The 25,474-nt window shown below is 40.5% G+C and overlaps 1 protein-coding gene across 2 annotated transcripts in view; it reads right to left on the bottom strand.

Annotated features, from left to right (window-relative positions):
* HIBCH (3-hydroxyisobutyryl-CoA hydrolase) overlaps positions 1-24,594 on the bottom strand; it is a 31,686-nt gene extending 7,092 nt beyond the window's left edge. The window contains exons 1-11 of one of the 2 annotated variants that reach the window (XM_015867856.2): positions 24,346-24,592; positions 23,579-23,621; positions 22,765-22,905; positions 21,960-22,044; positions 21,023-21,103; positions 19,624-19,676; positions 7,203-7,281; positions 4,543-4,688; positions 3,458-3,544; positions 2,014-2,072; positions 1,535-1,616 (exon numbers count right to left, since the gene is read on the bottom strand). In XM_015867856.2, the coding sequence (XP_015723342.1) occupies positions 1,535-1,616; positions 2,014-2,072; positions 3,458-3,544; positions 4,543-4,688; positions 7,203-7,281; positions 19,624-19,676; positions 21,023-21,103; positions 21,960-22,044; positions 22,765-22,905; positions 23,579-23,621; positions 24,346-24,377 (888 nt within the window). In that variant the 5' untranslated portion in view covers positions 24,378-24,592. Of the gene's footprint in view, positions 1-1,534; positions 1,617-2,013; positions 2,073-3,457; positions 3,545-4,542; positions 4,689-7,202; positions 7,282-19,623; positions 19,677-21,022; positions 21,104-21,959; positions 22,045-22,764; positions 22,906-23,578; positions 23,622-24,345 lie in introns of both variants that reach the window. The other variant, XM_015867857.2, reaches the window with a different exon arrangement.
* Between the last annotated feature and the right edge of the window lie 880 nt (positions 24,595-25,474).

The following is a 25,474-nucleotide window of genomic DNA, read 5'->3' as shown; positions in this document are numbered from 1 at the left end:
CATATCAAAAGAAATAGCAGGAAAAAAGAAACAGAGTAAACATTCCTACTCCTGGATCATTCCTGGTCTCTGCATTTAACAGCAGAACTGCTGCTGTTCCGGTACCTGGACACTAACAAGAAACACAGCGGAGCGCATCCACCAGGATGAGGTAAGTATTTAATGCTACAAACATTTCTTGCTTAGTCCGGAACCTGTCAGAAACTTGTCTGAAGTGAATGTACGTGTTCACACTGCCAAACCTTGTCCCTTCCAGACAGTGTTTCTTCTCAGCTTTCTGAGCAGACAGAAGTAATTAGTGTTAACAAGACCTGACTTCTTATACAAAGCAAATACTAGAGAACTGCTCAGGCATGACAGCCGTTCATTTATTAATCATATAATAAAAAAAATCTGCTATAAGGTCCACTGAAATAAAACTAAATCTGCAGCAAAATATCCAAAAATATGTTGGATAGTGAATAGAATACGAATGCAAGTGCTACATAGTTTCCTCATGCATCTCATGCATCCTATTTTGCTTTTGTAATCTGCCCCATAAGGGTGCAAAGTAATAGCCGTGCTGCCCAGCACAGAGATAATTCCAAATTTCCCTTCTCACAAACATTTGAGAGTTCCAATGACAAGATGTTAAATCTTTAATCAAGAACAAAAATGTATGTGTTACTCTGAGTAATTCTAGAACACGCTGCTCCAGGACCATACTGAAAGGAGCAGGGATGGGATGCCTAATTCTAACAGTATTACATGGCCAAATTATTCTCCTTCTATCCCAATGAAAGTCTGCAGATGATGGATATGTTTTGCTTTACCACAAATCAGGGCTCTATAAGACATGACATTTTAAACAAAGCTTTTCCTGAGCGATGCTTGTGTTCTCTCCTATTGTAAGCCGTATTTGAACAGCCTGAAGACATTCTTTAACAAAGCACATACAAACAGGTACGTAACAGGAGAAAGAGAAAATACAGAGATTACACGTAAGCTGCTTCTTGCTTCTGAGGCTTGCAGGAAGCTTGCAGTATTACCATGTATTTTGTGACTAATGACTCCAGCCAAGGGGCATTAAAGGAGATTAAAAACAACAACAAAAAACCTTTGATGATAAATGGCGTGCTATTTGCCCAGATGAGATATGTGAAATGAAGAAAATGAACAACACTGTGCTGGCTCTGTTTTATTCCAACCCCTGGCAATAATATGAGAAGCTATAAAAGGAACCTTTGTCCCCTGATCGTGGGAAAAAAAGGAAAAGGGCATTTGTTTTTCACTAGATTGCACTTCTGTACAACACACAATGGCATCTACAGTTTGTCATTTCACACAGGAATATTCCTGTCAGAGGAAAAGACTTACAATCCCACACAACCACACACGAGAACTCGAGGATCACAGTCCACTGTCCTGCTGGTGTTATGGAGTCTTGTTTCTGTTTGTTCATTTTCACATTACTACAGCAGATATCGACTGTTCTGTAGCAGGAAAGCACAGAACCAGCTTAAACCTCTAAGAAAAATAACAGAGAAGGCATTACCTCCAGCTGCTTCATGGCAAAAGGAGAACCATCTTGCTTTAACTTTTGAACAATGTCTTCCATCCTATTGGCTGAAAAAATACTAAAAGAAAAAGAAAATGAATAAGTTAACTGTCAAACTGCTTCAGCCCTCATCTCCGTTTTGAAACGCTAGGAACAGACAAAAAAGAAACAGAAACAACCTTCTACCAATGAACAGGAACGTACCATGTAACATTTCCCTTCCAGCTGAGAAACTACTCTCACAAAACCCCATCCACCTTCGAAACAAAACACCTATTTTAATGTGCTACGTTGCTTAAAAGAACGGTCTATGACTCAGGCTACTGTGTTCAAGTATTTAATATGCTGCAGACTGAAATGTTTCATGAGCTTCACACCAAAAAGCAAAGATTTACATGGCATCTCCATCACCCTATCTGCAGAACACTCTTTCTGGATCTATTTTCATGCTTTCTACCCAAAGGATATCTGAATACCTGTTAATCTTCTCCATATGTTCATCGAGGACAAACTCCTTTTCTTGGTCAATTTTGGTCTATTTAAAAAGCAAAGACATATTTGACTTGGTTATTTCAGTTGTCTGAACAGCCTATCAGTACTGAAAAATGTCAGAAATATGGTAAGATAAGTGAACACATAATGCTTGTAAGCTGTTTCTAATGAATTTGTTTTACAGTATATATATAATGAACTTCTTGCTCCATCTTGTGAGTGTTAAAGGTGTCATCCTTCTGCAGGGCTGGCTCTGAGCTGTGCCATACATGTATTGGACTGGGTGGTCATCTTGTACACAGGTAATCATGGTTATCCTATCGATATGTTTCTATCAAATAGACCAATAAAGCCAGTGTTGGGAAGTCTCCTTCAACAACAGGGAATATAGAAGACAGGAAAAAGAGATGTCTGGTTACCCATACAGCCACGTATGTATTTGCACGTGTAAAACAGAAAAGGGCAAAGCAGAAAAAATGCATGTATGGTTCTTCTCTCAGTCACTAAATGTCAACTTGTAAAGCAGCAGACTGCAATGCAGAATCACTCCGCTTTCAGGGCTCTCAATTCAGCAAAGTATTTGGTGCTACTATGGAAATTAGCTAATCTATGTTGTTTTTCTATTTAATCTTTACTTGTGAATGTAGTAATTCCAAAAGAGAAATAGGAGGAGCAGGCACTGCTCATTTGAAACCCAGTGCACTGGGCAGCAATACTCAGGATGACCAATGAAAGGGAAACCCAGCTGGACTCCACAAGTTCTTTCCTTTTGAAATGAACAGCCACTGGATAAACCCATCCACTGTCATGCCCACAGTTCCATGATGCTAATACAAAGGCCAATTACATGTTAACAGTCTACCTAAATCTACCTCCAAAAATGATGGGCTTGTCCAGTGGGAAAACAGCACATTTTTCTCCCTGAAAATGTGGTTTTAAAGATCTCAAATGCTTTCAAGAGAACATATCTGCGCTCTGCTCATAAATATCCTACAAATAAGTGCTGTGCTCATTTAGACTTTTAATTATTTCAAGGCTACATACATGTAAAATATTTGAAGAATTAATGGGACAATTTAAGCCCTAAAGTTCAGGCTTCAAACCCTGTCTGCAGATGGTCTGTACCACAGATATGCTAAAATTCACATCCAGTGCATAAAGGTAGTACAGTTCTTCAAGCCAGCAAATAGAAAAGAGAGACTGCTGACCACAGTAGGAATTTATGGGATACAAAATGAGTAGAACGTGAAAAGGCAGACTTATCATCTGTGGGTGTCTGTGCTACAAAGTATTTTATAGAGCACATGGAGTTTAGAAACTTATTATCTCGTCACCACAGAACAAATAATCAGTGTCATAAAAAAAGAATTTATACTTGCATACACTTAAGTAGCATTTCTGCTTGATTTCAGCAACTATTTGGATTACCTGCTTGTGGTAAGAGTTCAGCAACTCCGCAATATTTTCTTTTGAAGGAGATTTCAATGCTATCAGGTCTTTCTCCAAGTCAGGTAGCTATGGAAAATAAGAACTAAAAGTAAGCGAAATAGAATGTACTTTCTGAATTACTACTGCTATGACAATAGTACTATATAGTATAGCTACATGTGTGTATTTTATATACATCTGTAGCCATACAGCTAGAACAAAAATAAGAATAATTAAAAAAAAACACACAGTCTTTTGCCAAGTCTTAAAGAAGTACCAAGTAACCAATACAACGAGCTGGAGTTTGCTTTTCAGAAGTGCTGAACCTGGGTATAGGTATGACTGCAGCGATTAGCAAAAACATCTGCTCCTGGTGCTGCTGCTGGGGCAGGTAAAGCCATCCTGAGAGCAGGAAGCCTGGCAACCACGCAGTGCTCCAAGTGGAATCTGCCAGCCTGCATACCTGGCCAGCTCCAGTGGTGCAGTCACACTGACAGTCGTTGGTCTGTTCTTGGCAAAAGAGAATCAGATGCCTTCTCTCCTGCACTTATAACAACTCGAAGTACAGGAACATGATGACTGACTTCATCAAATATGCCAATTTTTACATTATCTTACAGCCACGGTAGGAAACGGAATATTACTAAGGAGGCTGATAAGGAACACATTAATCAGCCATTATCTAAATTAGGGACTCTGCAGTTGTGTAAATAACCTCTTGCTTCAGATACTGTTGCCTAGATTGCATCCAGAAAGCAAACGATCAATGAGATAGAGATAGCAAGACAAGATGAAGGCGTAGGGTACCACTTCTGAAGTAACTCAATTATGCTCAGTGAATCACGCCCTTCAATCGCAGAATCGTGGTGACAGCAGCATTTGCTCCCTCTTCAAGCAAAGCTGTCACAAGCCGGCAAATTCTGCATTGACAGCCTGAGAGCTCCCATTTGCAGAGCAGGGCCAGCTACAGTAACTGTACCTCTGCACACACTCAAGTTGCTAAGCGCATATTGGTGAGCTCAGCCACTCCAACTCGTCTCTGCGGCGCCAGGCTGAGCCCTGGTGAGCTGCAGTTGGCAGCTTACCTTGTCTGACTGTACAAAATGCGTGGCGATGCCGGCTTTTAGCACATCTCTTCCTTTCAGCCTGAATCCTGTCAGTGCAAGGAGATAGCCAATCTTTCCTGGAAGCCTTGGCAAGAAATAACCTCCACCTACATCAGGGAAAAGGCCTGTATTGAACAGAATAAAACAGAAAAGAAGATGAGGGGAGAAGAACTTGTCCCAGACGTGCACTTAACTCAGCGCTCATTTCCACTTGTCTCACTTCCATCTCCACCTTGGGCACAGCTCTCGTGTCACAGTTTCTCTCCAATACGGCTGGGTGTTTCTCTATCATCCAAACCCTTCCCTAAAGCAAACTCCTGAACACCTTCCAAATAGTTTCATTTCTACTGGCACATAATTTACAGATGTGCCAGACAGCTGTCTTCATTCTATTTGCAGCTCTTCTGTAATACTCAATGTCTTGCTGGCAGCATTTAAAAGCCTTAAGTTGTATAATCTCCATTTCATCACCTGCGTCCTTTATCATCTACAGTCGCTGTATGAATAGGCTACTCTGCATTGTCCTTCCTCACTGTGAGACATCCCATCTGTTATGTTGATGCAAAGACTGTCATTTCATTTTATATTTCTATTCATCTGTCCCCTTTTGGATTCCCTACCATTGCAAAACGGCACCCTCATTTCAAAATGGAAATTCTCTCACAAATCCATTGCAAAGGACAAGAGTCAGTTACATCTCCCTATCCATCGGGGCTGCAACAACCTTTTCCTCTTTGCTGCAATGAAAATAGTGATGCTTTAGCATCAGTACTGAAGCATTAATCTCCCTGTGGTCCTATAAATTCCCCTTCAGAGGAAAAACCATCTTCATGATTTATAGGGCCCTTCTGATACAAAGGAAAGTTAATTCTAAATGAAGTTGATAGATTCAAGTTACTTTAGAGGTGAACAAAACTAAACTGAATTAAGTTCTCTTTAATTAGTGCCATATGTACAAGCAGGGTTAGTTAAGAGTGCAGCTAATCCACTTAAATCTGCTCAGACACTTAAGAGCAGTCCACTATAGCCTGTACTGCATGCCAGGCAAGGACCCCATCTTCCTTTCCTCTTCAGATTTTATTCCTCTTGTCCCTGTTGTATTTCACTTAGTTCTCTTAACACTGCTTCCCAGATCTTTGTGCTAGCTATTGGGTTCCTCAAACCCCTGTTTAAAAAGAAAATGAATGTGCCTTGGGCTGGCCAGGCCCATGTTTGTAACACTGACCTGCAACTTGAGCTCTGACACGTGTGCTACAACACATCTCACCTTTTCTTGCAGCTGCAGTTGTAGTTTAGTTTGTTAATGTAGAAAGCTGCAGAAAGTTTAGCTATCCAAGAAAGTGCAGATACCCCAGCAGTACTTCACAGCCCATTGCTGGCAATATCATTTCATCTCTTGTTCGTCCCACCAGAGAAGGCTTGCCCACACCCTCCCACATTTAAACCGCATCCCAACGTTATTGATATCAGCAAGAATCGCCTACTATCTACTACTTCTATTTGTATTTCCAGAATGGCACGTAAATGTCACTTTTTATTTAAGGCGCTGTGTAAGTAGCTGTGAAAATGCAGCAGCTCAATGAGCACTGTTTTCATTTCACCAAAAAGGTACGATGTCTTCTGAAAGTGAACGCACAAACAATTCCATTAGTACAGCCTCCCAGCAGCTAGATATTTTGAACTCGCACCACAGAGACCAAAACAGCTAAGCCTTTAAATCCAAACAGATTTCAGTGGTTTCACTTTAATTGATCCTAAAAGGGTTTTAATTACTTTCCTTTCGTAAGCAAGATCTGAGCTTTTACTTTATGCATCTTCACCGTTTATTTTTGCTTAAATAAGTCCCTGTATACACAGGAATTGTATGTAAAGTACACCATCTTTGTTAGCATAAGACTACCTGCGTATTTACCTTTGAAGAAGAAAATGAAGACTGCATCTTCATTATTAGAATACTTTCATATGCCAAAGAACTGCACTGTTAGCCTTTTTTAAGCAATCTTTGTAAGCCTTCCTGCTAAGCTGGGAGGTGGGAATTGGACACAAAGACTTAGCATGCGTCCAGAAGGCGGACAGCAACACATTGTGTGTGGATGCTCTGTTGCTCCCAGTATTGCCTTCAAGGGGAACATGAACGATCTCACATGATTTGACTTTGCTTGAAGCCTATCACTCTCTTTATGTAGCTCAGGGACATAAAATTTTCTATCATAAATCTCAATGATGACAAAGCTTTTGTAGGGTGAAACATCAGAGAATAGAAGTTATAGAACACTAATTGGAAGGAACAACATATGTGTGATGTCATATATAATCTACACACAACTAGAATGGGCCTACAGTGATAGCCCACAAGAAGAAAGAGAATTTCAACATTTGTGACACTAACAGCACAGATCAGGTGGTTTGTCTCCTGCTGAGCTCCAACTGTAATGAGGTTTAGCACTGGGATCTTCTGACTTGATCTGCTCACACCTTACAGCAAATCCTTAGTCCCTCTCATCTACTTCTATTTGTAACAAATCGCATCTTGATATCGCATCCCATGCAGCTGCTACTCTCAGTCAGCTCATCCTACTTACATGAAGGGAAAAGCTTGGAACATGTTAAAGAATGATAACCTGTTAAAATTTACTTACCTATTGCTGTTTCTGGCATTGCAAAAACTGTCTTTTCAGTCGCAACTCGGAAATGTCCGTGGACCGAGAGGCCAACTCCCTGCACATGGAACCCAAACCAAGGAGATGGTTACAACCAGGAAAAATAATCACAGCCATTATCCTACACAACACACCTCCTGCTTTGCTCTACAACTGAATAACGTGAGGTTTACCAGGCACATCTCAACAGAATATGAAAAGGCCTTTTAGGGTTCAAAGACAAAGACTTACACTGCCTCTAGGATTTGACTGAAATAGCTCTTGATGCTTTAAAAGATTGCTGACTCATATGGAGATTAACTACAAATAGCCCAGAGTGACAGTAGCTGTGAATCTTCCTCCTTGTGACAACTCAGGGAGACCTTGTTCTTCGCTCATCTTCCCTCATCTACCATTATTGCATACGCTTCCACGTATCAACAACAAAAAAAAGACCATTGCTTTTGGAATGTATGTGAATTGCTTGAAGCTTTAATAATAATGCCCATATAATACATAATATTTAATTATTATGTGATGATTAGCAACTTTATCAATACAGAAATACTCTAAGCAGGAAAGGTCTTTAGCATTACTCATAAAAACTCAAAGTCTGTGGTCACAAACAGAACCCACGCTGCTAATGTACCCAATGCTCTTTGCTAGCATCTCTCACTTAGGCAAAAAGCAGCAGCAAGGCACAAGAAAAAGATGTATTTTCAGTTCACAAAAGGTGAATTTCATTCAGAGAAGTGCTCGATAGGCAAACTGACATGTTTAAAGAGTTGTATGAAACAATTACAACTTTTCAAGTCCCTTCCACCAAAATTATTGGCACTACTTGGTACAACCACAATTGGGTGAAGGCATCTCACTTCTCAAAGCTATCTACGGGATACATATCAATGTAGAACCTGTGTTCAGCCAGTTCCCTCAGGACTCTAACAGCCACTTGGGCCAGCATTATGTATTTGATATGCTTTTAAGGAGACAGTAGAATGTATTTTCATTTCACTTTTTCTAGAGTTCTTTGGGTGAGTTTTACGTTACAATGTTAAAGTTATCTCATGCTAATACAAATGACATCCATCTCCTTGCACCATTCTCAAGTATTCTTCCCAGACCTCCCGTACAGTTCTGCCCAGCAAGAAATTAATCTCCACCATTTATTCCATCAGGGTGATGTGTGATTAACTTTGAAAACATCTTCATGCTTTTTTTTTTATTTTTCCATGTAAAATGAGTAACTGCCAATCTCAGATTTTAATATAAATTGATGAAGCTTTTAAGATCCCAGTCTAATTTGCTGACAAACACACACTTAAGGTTTCTGGCTCTTGTATTTTATATGATATCCAGACACTAAGCCAAATCTATACACGAGGAACTTCTTTCTTAAGGAGGCAAATAGTTGAATCTTACTTGCATAGGGTACAATCAATGTCTTGTCTTTTATCTGTCCCTCTCTAACTTGACTGGTTGTAGATCTCATCTGAGGCACAAAGGCAGCCGCCCTCTGTGTGAAGCTGCACTCTCTCTTAAAATAGCTGTAGAATTCTTGAATCAAGTGGAATTGTGCCTTCAGCACTTCCAGTCCTTTATAACAGCACAACAGCACTATTTCCACTGCACTGTGTAAATCCTTTCCTACAGCAAGAGAAAGCACAATACTTCCGCTGTTATTTTTATGCGTGTTCAGCAACAATGACAATACTCTTATAAAGATACCTTGAAATAAAATAAATCAGGTCCATTTTGCTTTTTCTAAGGATAAACTTATGGATTTTTTCCTAACTCTGTATACAAGTACCATCTATCACAAAACACTTTGAGGCTTATGTTCCGGGCAGTCCAAAGTTTGCATAAGAAAAAGGACTGCCATGTTCAGCTGAGTACTAAGTAATAAAGAATGGAGCCCAACCTCCATGAAGACAGCTTCTCTTCCAAGTTTGTTCCTTTCTATAGTGATAAAAATAACTGCAGAGTTTTGCTAATAAAAAGTTGAAAGAAGTAATTTTCTTTTGGAAGACGTAATTAAATCTGATCTCGCTTTCTCATGTGACTTGGCCGTAATTGGATTTGTTTTCTAGATAGCCCTAATTTTTACAGCACAGATAAGAGTTTAATTCAGATGCATATTCAAAAGTCTAAAATTGCATTTTCTCCTTATTCACTGTAAAGAAAATGGCACAAGTACAGCCATATTTCTTTGAAGACCACTTCAAAATAAGCCAACATGAAGATAAAATGAGGAGATAAAATGGAATTAACACTTAGAAGGTACAGAACAAAGCCCAGTGGCAATCATGTGCTTTTGTATGTTTGCATGCTGCTCCCCACACGGTTAATCCATTCACTGTATGTGTTTCACCTTCTCTGTCTAATCCAGAGGACAGAGATATATTAATTTAAAGGACATCAGGCAACAGCCTCAAGTTGTTGTATCAGCAAAGGTTAAATTGGCAGCCAGGAAGAATTTCTTCATGGAAGTGCAGGCTGGGCATTGGAATGGGCTGCACAGGGAGGCAATGGGGTCCCCATCCCTGGAGGCATTTAAGGGATGGGGGAATGTGGTGCTTAGGGATGTGGTTTAGTGGTGGTCTGAGCAGTATTAGGTGATGGTTGGGCTTGAGGATCTTAAAGTTTTTTTTCAGTGTAAATGACAAATAGACTGTATTACACCGTTACTATTTGAGTCAGTGTACCTGAAATAAGCCACCAAAGGTTCTTGAAAATTGGTCCTGCTTGACCAACCTCGTTTCCTTCTATGACCAGAAGACCTGCCTGATGGATGAGGGAAAAGCTAGACTTCAACAAAGCCTCTGACACTGTATCCCACAGTGTTCTGCTGGAGAAGCTGGCAGCCCATAGATAAATGTACTGTTCATCACTGAGTAAAAAGCTGGCTGGAGCAGCAGGCCCAGAGAATGGTGGTGAACAGTGTTAAATCCAGCTGGCAAGCAGTCTCTGGTGGTGTTTCTAGTCAGTCAGTATTGGGTCTGGAGTCATTTAATATCACTACTGATGACCTGGACAAGGGGATTGAGTGCACCCTTAATACATTTTCAGATGACACCAAGTTGGTAGGAAGCATTGATCTGCCTGAGGATAAGAAAACCCTACAGAGGGATCTGGACAGGTTGGATTGATGGCCTGGATAAGGTCAAGCCTATAAGGTAGCCTGTGCTATGAATGCCAGCCACTGTTTGGTGAATACTCTGATGCTTCATGGCTCAAAACACAGTAGGTTTCCAAAGGCTTACTTATATCTCTGCCATAGTTTCAAATATGACACACAAAAAAATCACCAAAAAATTCTGATTTATGAATATCTTGTATGGTGATTTAGGGGAGCTGTTAGGTCAGGGCTTGAAGTGGTGATGGAGCACCTGGTGAAGGGCTGAGTCTGGCCCAGGGAGCACAAATTGTGTGCACCTGTGCTTCCCAGCTGAGCAGAAGGGGTGGGCTGAGTGGTGCCCCACAGCTCATATAAATACCAGTCACTGAAGGGGCAGCTTCTTTTGGGTTGTTTCTTGTGGAGTGCTGTTTTGCCAGGGGGCCTTTTCCTCAGCTGGGTGAGTCTTTATATTCTTTTTCAATATGATTACTAGCCTGCCTGCAGATGCTTTGCTTGGTATTGCGAGACCTTGTTGGAAGCAGTTTTGTTTCATTGTCAGTGGAGCTGTTATCTGCCTGTGCGTCTTGCTATCTTGACTCCTAATTATTTAAACAAATGTGGTTTAGCTATATTAGTAGCAATCATTTAGGTTAGTTTCTTTCTACTGTGAGACCTGAAAACCAAATACACAAACCATGTTGTACATCAGTTCCTTTAGGAGTGGAATTTAGGTAATGGTTCCAAAATCCTCTTTTTTTTTTTTTTTTGTTGTTGTTGCTGTTTTTTGGTTTTTTTTTCACCACAAGCTAAAACTTATCAATGACTTTACGCTACTTTTATTAGGGTAATTGTCTCCAATAGTTGTTTTTCACCCCCACCATTAGTCCACTGGTACTGATCCAGCCTTCTCATGGCAAGCACTAAGTGGTTGAGTTGCAGTTCCAGCCCATAGACTACACTGAAGCAGTAGTGGCAGGCAAACATATATCTCTGTAGTAAAGAGACTGACCTTTCCAGCTGTGTTTTAGTTTATAAGATTAAAATCAAGATGACTACTGAGTCTAAAAATTATTTCTTACATTCTGCAAGATAATACGTCCATTTATGCTCCCAAACTACCTAAAAGCGCAGCTACTTCAGGAGTATCCTTAAATTTAAATATGCACATCTTCAATGGCTGCAGGGAAGGCTGGGGATGCATTTCAGAAAGGTGTATCTAGAAAATAAGGCAGCTTTTAGGTTTTCTGTTAAAACTGAAGTGTTTCTTGCAGTGTTCTATATGTGCAACAGTTGTAGTTAAACAGGAGTGCAATTATTTAGGGTGACAAGAACAACCTAAGGGAGTTTGGACACAATGGATTTGTTCTGAGGGAACAAACAAAGCTTAAAAAGGAGATGCAAGTAGACAGACTATAAAACTAACTCAAGGAGAAGATGCGTATTCACATTCTTCTGGGAAGAGGGAAAATTTATTGGGAATATTAAAGAGTGAAGAAGCAGGAGAAAACACTGCTCTTCAGATTCCTTCTTGAGCTATAACAAAGGGAAGGAGAGCATTAATAACGTTATAAGTAAACTCATTCAATAGGAGGTGGTTCAGGAAGGCCCAGAACTAAGGGAAAATAGTGCAATTGCTAAAAGGAAGGACTAATGCTCAATGGAAAGAATGAATCCACACAGAAGCATGCATGTCTCCACAGTGACACTGAGCAGTGCAAGGGCAGGAAAGGATTCCATAAAGCTATGGATGAAACATCCTGTAAACATGTAGAGGCATCACTTGCACACAAGAAACTCATTTAGAAAGGATTGTTTAAAATTAACTTTAGCCTCAGAGTAAGCAAGTGGTGTTTGCTTTATGGTGTCATTGCTACCTCATTACACTGCACCGTTACTCTAAGGGCATTTACACTGTGGCTGGAAAACATTAAGTGCTGTACAACTGTGTAACAACACCTGTGCAATGTATGGTAAGAAAATCTACTTCTCTTTCTAAGTATAAAATAATGGAATCATTCCTTTTTGTGGTTTTACATTAATTACATCACTCATTGCAGGTGTGAGAGTGGAAGTGGACTTCTATGTGCTGTGGTGTTACTCTTATCAAATCTGTAACTTAAGGTACTTGTGTTCTAGTTTGTGCTTTGTGATCAGCCCTTTGAGGAGTAATGCTATGTGCAAATCAGAGTACTCAGTAGTTATCTCTTCTGGATGTAAAAACTGCTGCTATGTTGGTCTAATTAACTGCAAAGCCAAGAGTGCCATTTGTCCAGGATCAGTCTGAGGAGCTTAGTGGGCAAACCTACATGCCAGATGGTAAGGACACTGTAATTTCAACAGAGGGGGAATCTCATTTTGTTCCTCCAGCACTGTTTTCAATGTTCTATATTGCAAATGCTAAGCAGTGCACCAGTCAGTATCACAAAGGTTTGCTTCAGGGTACAAGAGATACCTGTTTGCAAAATCCCTAATCTGTTCTGCAGTAGCTGCAACAAACAGGCCAGAAGTTGGGTTGTTTTGGGGGCAGTACACGCTATGAGTTAGTAGATGAGCAGGGCAGAGCGAAGTGGAAAGCAGATTATCCAGATTTAGTGTGGCAGTTACTTCAGGGCAGATTTTAGGGTATAAATTAAACTAAAACTGACTGCAGATATTTTAAGAGTGTGAAGGGTCTCCTTTGTGGGGCTGTAACTTTACAGAACGTTTGAGGTAGTTTCACAAAGATGCCAGGCTTGAGTTGAAATAAACACTACAAACTCCTCCAAAAAATGGTTGAGTGCTTTGACAAGTCTATTGCTTAAGGCAAAGTGTATGTCTAAAAAAGTAGCATTTCCCTTTATGGAAGAGTATTACATGATTATGTTTCTCCTAGATTCCAACTGAATTCCTTACTAAGACAAGTAGGCTCTATGTGATGCAATACAGAATTATTATGGAGTGGAGATGCTGGATTCAGCTCAAGTGTTTTCTGTCTTTAAGGTGTACACTCCGTGTCCTGATACCTGACTCAAAAGAGGACTCTGATTCCTCTAACTATAGAAGTCATTAGAATCTTCTGCAGAAAAGCTAATTGTACAGGCAGAAGGTTCAAGCTAAATGTTAGGTATTTAGTTCATGCTGTCTGCTACAACCTTCAGTTGTTGTACTGAACGTGTAATCCAGATAGGAAGCATTCCTGCACAACAGAAGGAGTTTTTCCTATTTGTAGTGCTGGCCACTTGCTGACTGGCTGTGGTCGAGGTTACAATGATGTTAGCACTCAGAGAACTACATTATAAGAAAGCTTCCTGTTGTGAGCTGTGGAGTATGTGATACTTCCCCTTATGCAGCAGTTTCCTCAGGTAAACTAATGCGACACAGGCTAGACGGTATCACTATGGAACAGAAGGCACCATGACCTGAAACTGTTTAAGATAGCAGCAGTTGACAGCCAAAATCAAATGCACCTCATCTGAGGCACTGTGGAAGCTAATCATTAATCAAGTGTTACTTAAGTTTTCATTAGGTGCTTGGATGATGAAATAATGAGGTTGCTATCTAACTCTGAGATTACATTTTTGGGGGGCGGAGGGGAACTGAGGTGGGATGAGGATTTAGTCTTATTTAGGAGAAATGGTGGAATAAAGATGTAACGAATGAAATGAAAGCAACTATGTTTACGAAAGTAAAACGCAATGCAGAGACTGCAAGTCTGTTTTCTCTGCACCAGGTGCCTTGGTGTTTATAGATCATAACAGCAGCCCTAATTCTAACACAAGTAGCGATACAACATGCTGTTGCAGAAAGAGCTACTTAGGATATCATGCTCCAGATGGCACCAAAGGGCTGAAGCGTAGCCTCAGCCTATCTTTAATATACCTGGGTAGCCTGACCTGCTTGATGTGGTGGGGCTGTAAAAGGCAATGGCAGGTGATTCAGGTTTGAAGGAGGGAGTGTATTTGGGTTTTTCTTTTTATCAGGTAAAGGGTAATTGAACAGGAGCTATTCTTTGATGTACATATTCCATTCAAGGTACAACTAGGGATGATAATAGTGCTAAGGAAATGCATTGTGATGGTAGTTATGCTGTGCAAGAGTAATGGCTTTAAGAATGTGGCCTATCTGGCATTTGGCGCTTTGTGGTTTGCATGAGCTATCTGTGATAGAATATCTCTATAATGTATGAGGGATGATTATTCTGCTCTACTTGGTGCTAATGAGTCCTCCAGCTGAAATTCTGTCTGGTTTTTGGTAATGAACTGTAAAGTACAGGAATTGGAGTGATTCCAGAGGTTTGCAAGAAGGCCAAGGGACTTAATCTGTGGTAAAAAGCAAATAACCAGTCCTATCCAGTGAAACCAGGGTGACAGGGAGGAAGGAAAGTACCTCAAAAGGTTCTTAGTGAGGTGGGGCAAGACAGGAATGAAATGACTAAATGAACTCAAGTTTTAAATGAGGCATGAGGGAAGTTGTGGGAGAATCATTAGCCATTAGGGTGGGATGTCTAGTAAAAGACAATTATTGATGTCAGAGACTTGTAAATACAGCAGAAAATCTGCTAAGCTGTCATCAAGCATGTTCAGCCCTTCTTCAAGTGTAAGATGATAATCTCAGCTCTTACCTCTGTAGTCTTTAGCTTACCTTATTGCTCATTGCTACCTGCATGACTAACATGGGCTCAAACAGTACTTTAACTAAGTCATCTTAAGGGTGCTTTATATTGGTACCTTAGTGAGGGTGGAAACAAAGCTGAGCCATCTCCGAGTTGCAAGCTATACTGTAATTCCAACCTCCCATTACTCTCTCTGTATGTGAATAGCAGGAAAAAAGACTGTCAGAGTAACTCCAAGAAGAGCTCTGTAAAAAGGGCTTAAGAGAGCTGGCATCCCTGCCAAACTTCACCTCTATCCTGAAAGTTTTGCATGTTAAGTCTACTTGTTCAACAGGAAGTTCTTTTCTTACGATACTACTCAAAGCATTAATTAAGTAGAAAGTGTAACCTAACCCTTAAGTCGGTAACTTCCTAATGTAAGCCTAGCAAATATACTGTGTAACAGGTTGGACTGAAAGATAAAATCCAGTATTTGGAAGTTGAAAGGCACAAATATCTTCATTTGAGCAACAGCCTTTATTTAGAAATACCTGAGGAGCTATTTTGGCCTTTCAGATAATTAAGCTCATAAACCTTCAACAGCACTGAGTGACAGGTAATTAAACTGCCAGATTGTTACTTACCTTTCTAAGGACTATGCCTAATTAACATCAAAAACAGTAGGTCAATATAGAGGTAACTACAATTGTAAGTGCTTATTAACACAGGTTCTGAAATGAAGCCTAGCTGAAGTAGTTTCTAAATCATCTTAGTAAGGAAGACAGTGTTCTAAATATGCTTTCTCAGATTCCTCCCTAAACTAACAGTGGTGTCCTCTTGCTGAAAAGGATGTATCACCATCTACTCTTAGTCTATTTCTTTAGCTAAACGTTAACAAATATTCCTCTTAAACTCTAAGATTGCCAAGCCAATACTCCAATTGATGCAACTCACTTCATTTGTCTAGGAAGCAGGTTAAAAAATAGCCCTCTCCAACACAGTAACTCAGTTTGTGACAAAACCCTCATGAAAAACATGTTTTTTGATGGAGCTGAAAGCATTCTTTTAGTCTCCAAAGGACTGGGACTTTTCTAGAACCAGGCAACCCAACTTCACAACTCCATTTTACAGACAATATTATTAAAAATAGTTTTTATTCAATCTTCTGCTCAGTTTTTTATTTTTTGAAGTAAGAAGTCTATGGATAGAGGGCAGCTGCAATAATTTGAGTAGTATTTCTTAGCAATGCATGAGTATATACCTGCCATGCCCTTCAACAGCACATACCCTTTAATAGTAAAGGCAGTATTCAGGGTGTTTCAATTGTTTCTCTGTTTTTACTAGTGGAATGCCACCATGGTTGCTTCATCAGTTGTTATCACTTGAGCCTACTGTTCTGAGGCTGGGGAGGTACAAAAAGATTAAAGAACACATTTCTATTGGACTTAGTTTTTTTTAATAAACTCCAGGACTCTGTCAGAGGTGCAGAAAAGAAGCACCACAGCCCCACCTGATGGCTGATTAGCTCTGCAGTGCACTGCTTACCAGCCTCTAAGCAGGGTTGAAGTGGAACCAGTTCCATTCTGAAGATTAAATTTCTAGTTCCTTTACCAATCTTAGATAGCTGAGAATCAATAGTAACTTTCACTACCAAAGTGCACAGTAACTGAGTTTTTAATACACTGCTGGTTTTTCTAAGTACTTTGAAAATAGAACAACAGTGCACTCCATAATTGTAGTGACACAAAAGGAGCATTTGCCTTTCTAAGAACAGCAACATTGATTTTTTTTTTTATGTCCAATCATAGTTAAGTAGCCTAGAGTCAAATAGAAGTATTTGAAGTGGTCTATGATTTTTCAAGTCCAAATGAAAACCATTAGCTTTTAATTAGAATTTGAGTCATTAGTTTTATTTCCTTGTGTGTTTACTGTGGTTTGTCAGTGACGAATGCTCCCTCTCCCTTGTAGGACTAAGGCAGTCAGACTGTGAGCATATGAAATAGATTAAATATGACCTGATTGTGTCAAAAATATTGATCGCTGGCATCTGAGTAATTTAAAACAGAGTATCTAATTATAACATGAATAACCCCTTTGTATGAATGCCGTCCCAGTGAATGATTACAGTAGGAGCAGAGCAAGTTATTACTATGAATATGGCAATTTCATGGGCTCCAGAAGTGGGCCTAATCTAAGAATCTTGCTACAGTGAACAGAAAACAGCACTGCAGCCTCAAGTTTAAGGTCAGTACTTGTTGGGTTCCCAATGGTGGAAGCGATGGGGGGGAGGGAAAGGGGTAAAATATGATGGCAGTTAAGGAACTCTTGCAAAAGCATTGGACTATTTCTATAAGTGAAACCTAATCCTGCAGGCAGAGAAGAGCAGTCTGAAAGGAAGGTAGTTGGAAACAAAAACACACCAAAATCAATAGGTATTCTGAAATAAAGCTTTCTGCCTCCTTTGTTGAACTATCAGCAGATAACGCCATGGAGGAGAAAAGTGTTGATGGAAGGGTGCACTGTGTAGGAAGGCCATTACCTTGGAGTGAACTGCATCTCTACTGACAAGTGGAAATCAAATGGCACTCAAGGTTACTTTGCCTTTTGAACACTCTACTCACACATACTTCACAATCATAGTGAGCAATCTATAGGATCTCTAAAAATACTTTGGCTGCTGGGCAGTTTTATTTTTGTAGCTCCTCATAGCTTTGTTTTCTTAACAAATGCATCTACAAGATCTCTGGGGCTCAGCATCACAGAAGAAAAGAACCAAGAAAGCAATTGTTAGGTTGGTTTTTTTCATTATGACCTGAAAACACTGCAACCAAAATGGACAAAATGACCAAGAATAGATAGAAATTCAAGAGTCACAGCAGGGGAAGGATCATGTGGTGTTCCTCTTCTTGTGCTTTGTCTTTGATTAACTTAATTTAAATAGCCTGTATATTGTATGGCTTTATTATATTAAAATGAAAGTCTGCTATAATCTGAGAGCTTGAAGTGGTACTGCAAAGGCTCAAATACAGCATATGAGAACCAAAATCCTGACTGTCAGACCAGATTGAAGGGTGGAAGAAGAATTGAGTACAGACACTTCATTGTCGTCAAAGCATACAGGCTTTGCAACTATGTGCTTGTCTCATCTTTTTATTTTTTTCAGAAGGCCTGAGGTAAGAAGAGGCCAAATGCCTTTTGCAAAGTAGTGGTTTAGGCTGTTACGCTGCACTAATGTTTTCAGAGAGGCAGGAGACAAAGGCTCTTAATGTAAAGCTACAGAGGTCTTGCATGCACATGCCTGTACTTTGGCTAAACTTAGCCTAAAGCAGACAGCTGACTAGGTTATTTCTTAAAGCACTGAGAAGGAGTGCCGTGGAATAGAAGCTGCTACGTGGAAAAGGGTCAGGCAAAAATGCCTGAAGAGTTGGTCTCAAAAGGAAAGAAATCAAACAATAAAAACAAAGCTAGGTCTGCACAACTGGCTTTACTTACTCTGTCAGTAAGACAACTGCTTATAGTCGTCAGGTTCTGCAGTGGAAGGTCCTCTTAAGATGTTTTACAGATACTCAAAACCTAAGACCTATGTCATGTTTCAAATATCCTAGTTAAAATAGCCATATGGACCTCTGTACTACAGATAAAAGGAGCTAAGTTATTTCTACTGGGGGATATTACCTCTCATTCAGTCTGATTCAGGCAATAATCTGAATCTGGCCCGGCCTGTGGCAGGGAGGTTGGAACTTGATGATCCAACCTGATAAAAACAATTGATTTCATGTAGTAAGTAGGCCTACAATATTCAAAATGAACACAAAATCACAAACCCCACTGACTGAGTGAACAGGCAGCATAAACACTGAAGCAGCTTTCTTGCAAAATTACTGATAGCCCACAGTACAGAGCCCTTCAAATCTTTACTTACAGGAAAAAGAAGAATAACTGTCAAGAACTGTATTGAAGCAATTGTAATTAGTAGTCCAGAAATATTCGTCAGCACTAGTAAATCTATATGGCAATATGGCAGACAGCCATGACTGTCAATTCATTGTTCAAACTAAGAATTAGTGTACTCTCATGCCTGCTATGATGCACATGTATCAGTTGTCAAACAGAAGTTGAAATGCATGGTTCTGCCTATTGTCACTAGTGAATACCAGCAATTGCTTAAACCATCATTAGCACTGAGTAGAACAAGCAGTGATGGAGTCTCTCCCAGTCATGCTTTGTAAGTAAGGCACAACTTTGGAATAAAAAATTAGGGAATTTTAACTCATTATTTGGAAGTGATGGAGAGGTGAGACATTAGATGCTTTTCTAGATCATTTGATAGAAGAATGTCTATCTCATAAAGATCTGATAAATGAAGCTTCGAATGACATTTTAATCTATTTTTTTCTATAACCATCCTTTACTAGAAAATACAACTATATAAAGATACAATTAAAAACTGAGTGGAAAATTTAACTTGTGTGTTTTAAAAACCTTGGAGTGGTGTTTGCTGCAATGACAAGACTACTGCCAAATCCTCTGAGGTTTTACTTGTAGCAGCAATCGCAGAAGTGGTGGAAGAGCAGCAATTTAGTCTGACAAGCTAGATAGGAAAGGTTTGGATTAAAATGTTTATGAACTGCAGTATATGAAACACTGTGTGCACATGATACAACTGAGGTATTTCATGTTAAATTATTTTAAAACAAGCTACACCAGGTATCACACCAAGGTACTTAACTTACCCCTCCCATTGTAATGCCATCAATAAGGGCAACATATGGCTTCTTGCAAGTGCCTATAAGAAAGGTACAGAATAGGTTTTCCTCCAAAAAAAAATTGGTATGTAGCTTACTATACATTTCCCCATGTCTTACTTAAGCAGGAGCAACAGAAAATAGTAAATTAAACAGCGAAATATCATTTCTTTAAGAACAAAGCTGCTCCATGTGATTATTAAGCAATGGGAAGAAATGCCAGCAGCTGACTTAGTACATTCCATAGTGTTGTAAGAGAACGTGAAGTGTCAGTGTGGGCTCCTTTTAACTTAGCAGTATCTGGCTATTTTAAGTGGCCTTGCAGGAAGTTGGAAGCAACAGCTCCCCTTTCACCCTGCCTCACACCTGGGTTAAAAGCAGTGTGTGTACCAGGAGCTGAGCATAAAGCCAAGGTAGGTTTAAGCCAAGACATGACTACCACCTTCTGCAGTGTGAACGTGTTCTGTCTCGCCAATTCTGCTGCATGTTCCAGTGGTGCGAGTCCAGACGCTATCCTAAAGCACTGTGGCTTTATTTGTACTCATTGTTGGAGCTTTTGGGAGCTATACAACTAAAGACCTGCTGCTTTCAATTACTGTTTATGGAAATATTCAGGTTAGTTCTCAGAGTCAAGTTTCTGATACAAGTATCTGCTACAAGTATAGACTTGTTTTAAAACAACAAAAAAAAATTTTACAAGGCTCTTTAGTCTTTGAGGTTATTAGTTAGAAAATATGAGAACTGGATCTTTAACTTTGTTCTTTCATTAACATTTAAGATGGCATGTAGGTTCTAGATGCTTGTCTTTGACCTACTTTTCCATAGAGGCATGTCTTTGTAATAACAAATGTAGTGTAAGCAGCTCCCCTGTCTGTTTCAAGTTGTGGAGTACAACATCAAGAATTTATTTCTGGTAGAAATCTCAATCCTAAAGGAATACAATCCTGTCGGGACTACTTAAAACCTAGGCTTTGTAACTACACGCTAACTAAAACACCCTAATTGCTTAAAACAAGCAAACGAGCATTTGAGTATCATTTCTTGCAATGTTTGCCATACCAATAGTTAGCTCTTACAAGAAATCTCAAGCTGAAAGCAAGAAGGCGTGCTAAAAGATGCTAAGGCTGAGAACCTTGTCTAATCAAACAAAAACAGCTTTTCAGACCTACCAGGAACAGCGGGATGGAATGAGGTAGCTGTGATAGGTTAAACACAAAGAGAATGTGAGGTACTAAAAGGAGTTGCCACCTTACTAGTGTTGGACTTGGTTTTTAAATAAATTACTGATTCTATTGTATCCTTTATGGACTAGAAAAGAGAAAGTGAATGTATATTTCAAGCCATTGTTAGGGAACTATGTTGTGTTTAAGTGTTCTGTAGGACATACCGACAGCGTTGTTCAGGGTATATTCTTCTCTGAAGTAATCTTGTGTCATTCTATCTCCAGCTTTTATTGCATCTGCAATAGCTTAAGAGAAACAGAAGTTTGAGAAATCACTGCAATATTAACTTCAGTACTTGTTTTTGTATGTTCTATTAATATTATTTAAGACTCTTGATCCTTGAGCAAACAACCACCTAATCCTGCTTTATTTTAACTGAGCAAACTTAACAAACTGAAATATGAAAACAGACTATCAAAATAGAGTGCCCTCCATTATCTTGTGGAGTTTGTCACTTACTTCTGCAGAGAGTACAGTCTATTTGCTGCACAGTAAGACTATTTGTGATGGTTGGCAACCTTGTAGCAGTGGTTTTGTATCAGTATATGGACCAGCCACTTAGAACTGGACTGAATACTAAAAATGGAAATAATGGTAAAAGCAGGGTGTAATTTAACAACCATCTCTGTTGCTTGTTTACTAAAGCTTTTAAACAACTGTTTCTCACATTTAGAGGCTTCCTATTGTATGTAGATACAGCATAGTCCCTGCACTCAGCTATGTATCTTCCCATCTCTGAGTCAAATGTCAGACATAAATTATTCAGCAGTAACAGTGCTACCTATTGAGACCCTTCTAATTTCTTGTGAGGAATCAGTCAATAAGGAAACACTGGGAAGGAAAAGATAGGAATCGTCTCTTTCCAAAAATGACTGGCTACTATAGCTAGTTACTCATAAGCAAACTTTTCATGTATTTTTCACAGCTACTACTGTGTGTGGATTGAGTTCCTTTATTTACTGTGACCTGGGTAAATGGACGACACTTGATATTTAACAGGGAGAGATGAGTTGTGCTGACTTACACCACCTTGCTGCGTTATCATGAGAGAACTGTTACAACTTAGTACAAAGGAATAGAAGTTGGTTTGAGAGTCCTTACCTCTAACATCACCACCAGCACAAAAAGCCTTTTCTCCGGTTCCCTTTATAATTATTAGAAAAGTTTCAGGATCTTGTTCCCAAGCCTAAAGAGAAATAAACGTTCTCACATAAGGTTAAAGGCTGTACATGAAAATATACTGTCTGTGGACAGTGCATGATTATGATTTGCTTTTAGAAAAAACAACGTACTTAAACTAGTTTGTTGGAAAAGGAAGTCAGAGGGTTAACTATCAGCCAGGTAACTATCTAAGCAACACTGGTATTTCATGTCTGACATAATCAATATGATAAATAACATAACTAAAAAAGGATTGTTTGCATGCTTAAAATGTCACATCACTTCACTACCTTGTAGGATCTTTGCCTTTAACTCCATAAAGCTACTCTACAAGGAACAAAACTAAAAGCGACTTTATTCCTAGTGACTTGTATCATTTGTTTAAGCTATTTAGCTTCCCAACCAAGCATGCACTCAATTAAGAGCTTGGATAGTTAGGACTAAGTGTAGCTTGGAATATGTGCATGATGAGCTGGGTGTTGCAAATAGGACTGTATGAATGCTGACAGCTGCTTGCCTTTAATTCAGACAGCATTAATATGAATGTCTTATCTGTGTAGATGCTAGAACTTTAGTTTTTGTCTGGTATCTTCTTGCTTTGGCTTCTTTTCCTAATGTGCTTGAAACTGCATGTTCCTTTCCTTTCTATAGATCTGAGCTCATTAGCCAGTGATCTCACACAGTGTGCTATGCAGAGCCAAGCTGAATCCTAAAACTGCAATCTGTTAATGTAACAGCTACTCACCTTTAGTTGTGGATAAATTTGTTGGATCATTCTCAGACTTAGTGCATTGAGAACCTTGGGTCTGTTCAAAGTTATTATTCCTGCACCTCCTTTCTTTTGCAACAGAACATCAGCTGTGGAATCAGTGTGCTTAAAAGTTTTCTGCAAGTGCAAAAACACTAAGTAAAGCGAACGGCTTTGATATCTCAAGTAACACTCAAGAAAGTTTTAGGAACATAGACATTGAATTCCAAGCTAAGGCCTTCCTAATGTACTTGAAGTTTTCATACTTCTTATGAAGTTCATTTGAAATCATTTTGTGCAATATGCCTCCTACAAGCTTGAGTCATACACGGTTTGACCAAGTCATCTGAGGTACTTCAAACACATATGCATAAAACTATGGTTGTATAAGACTGACATTCTGCAAACACCTGCAACAATTACAATAAGAACTCCAAGTGTCTTAGGGACAGTTTGATACCACAAGCCTGAATGAGCACACAGCTTTTGACTGTACATCGTTTCTACTAGCAGAGAACTGCTCACTAAGCTATTTTTGCTATTGATTTCAAAGTGGAGCAATACTTAAGGGGGAAATGTAAGGCAGGCAGCATGGAAGCAAGCTACAAAGTTTATTAAGGCTTAAATAATCGGGTTTTGTTTAAGATCTAAGACACAGTTATTATAAGCGAGTGCTCAAATATGGAGGCAATGTTATGCTCAAATGGTACTTAGAAGCATCGTGAACAGACATGTTGGAAGTTGCATGTGTTGTCTGTCTCAGGAGTGTCCCATAAGCTTCCACCTTGATCAAACAACATGCTGTCCTTACCAAATGCTGTAATATTACTTGCAGTCTGTTAAAGGGCTTCGGTCTGAAAAAGAAACGTTAAGAGCTGTAGCTATAAAATAGCTGTACAATCCCCAGGCACACAACTGCTGAGCAGTGCAGAGTTCTGTCTGAAAGCCTCCTAGCTGGGATTGCTCTATGTTCTACTTGTGCTTAAGCAAGAGCTATTTTAAGATCAAACTGGTTGTAGGGTGTCACTGTATGTTATAATAAGATGGCAAAGAGCTCTTATTATGTTATAATGGTTTTGGGCTATTCAACCAGTGTTAAGCTCTGAGATCTGGGTGCAAACAGGGCAAAGTTGGAGTCTGGGGGATGTTTTTGGTAAGCGGCAATATGTTTAATGCCTTAAAATTGTGGGGTTTGCTGGACTTTAGACTACAGGTGCCAGGCTGATGTTACATGAGGCAGTGTACACACAGCCCTGGCCAGCTGCACTTGTGCAGTGGCTGCACGTTCTGCTGTCCTACACAAGGTCATCTTTTGGGACCGAGCACAGCCGTATTAAGGCAGCATGTAACCGTGCCATGTCCCCTTCAGGGTGACGGTCCCCCAAGCTCTGAGGTTAGCTAACTAACAGGGTACTCTCGGCGCCCTGCTGCAGGAGCACACAGCCGAGCGAGCCGAACCCGAGCTAGCCGCCTACACCCCACCCGTCCCCAGCCCTACACAGGGGCAGCGGGGCCCGAGCGGCTCCGTCCCCACAGCTGCCGCCCTGAGGTGTGAGCGCGGAGCGGGCCGGCCGTTACCTGAGCGGCGCCATCATCACGCGGGCCGCCATGGCGGCACCAGGCGCCGTCGGTCTCCGTCATCGGCGGCGGTAAGGCGGGGCGGGCGCATGCGTGGCCCTCGTCTGACTTTCCGCCGGTGATGGGGCCGTACCCAAAGCACAACGCGGCTTTCAGACGGCAATGGTCGCTGCTTGGCGCTATCTGGCTTCTTATCGAGTCGCGTTGTCAGCGCTGCCTGTCCTCGCTTACACCTGTATGGGACACCGGCTCTCTGAGCGCACAGTGCCGCCTTGACCCGCAGAGGGCGGCCGTGCTCTGTGTGGCGGGTGGGCGCTCCGCCCTGTGTCTGTTCCTGTGCAGCCTGTGTCCACCCGGCCTTGTAGAATCACCTCACGTACATCTCAACCAATCTGAGTTATACAAAGATATCGCTGAGCCAAATGCTTGCTTCCAAATCCCTCGCTTCCACCTGTACTTTAAAGCTTTGCCGCCCATCCTGTACTTTAAAGCTCGTTAAAGGTGAGGGAGCATCTCGCCAGGGCATAACCCGGTTATCAGGAATTTAATAGGCAGGTAACGTTGTTGTACTTGGTGTCTGATGCAGGAAGACCTTGCTGTGGGGTGATCCGTGTGTTAGTGCCATGCAAATGAGGTAATTAGCCCGTGGGAGCTAATTGCAGGTATGAGCTGGAAGAGCCTGTGTGTAATTCCTGGAAAACCCTGAATAAATTCCACTTGCACGCTATGGGCAAGGCTGTCATCAGGGCCTGATTACACACAGTGTGGGTGCTGAGCAGCCCTGAATGCAGGTCACTGTTCAGATGTGCCTTTATTGGAAACCAAAAGTAATAAAAATGGGAAAAAAGAGTGGAAATAATGGAGTTACATGGAAATAATTGGAATGAGGTGACCTTTAGCTGAGTTAGCTGAGACTGCAGCAGGAGGCTGGATGTTTTAAAGTAAGCAGCACCACAGTCACCAAGCCAGGAATTCAGGGAGTGCAAGTCCAGTAGCCAGAAGGACAGGCAGGTTGTAATCCCTCCCTGTGGAGAAATTTCCTGGCAGTGTGCTCAGCAGGTTTGGAAAGAGAAAACAAACTGCTGACTGTAGGAGGACTTCAGAGCTGAGCAGATGTTTGGGGGTTTTG

This window comes from Coturnix japonica, chromosome 7 (genome assembly GCF_001577835.2).
Source record: "Coturnix japonica isolate 7356 chromosome 7, Coturnix japonica 2.1, whole genome shotgun sequence".
NCBI classification, from domain to species: domain Eukaryota; kingdom Metazoa; phylum Chordata; class Aves; order Galliformes; family Phasianidae; genus Coturnix; species Coturnix japonica.
Note: the sequence above shows the minus strand (reverse complement) of the source record. Positions and strands in the feature narration are given on the sequence as shown.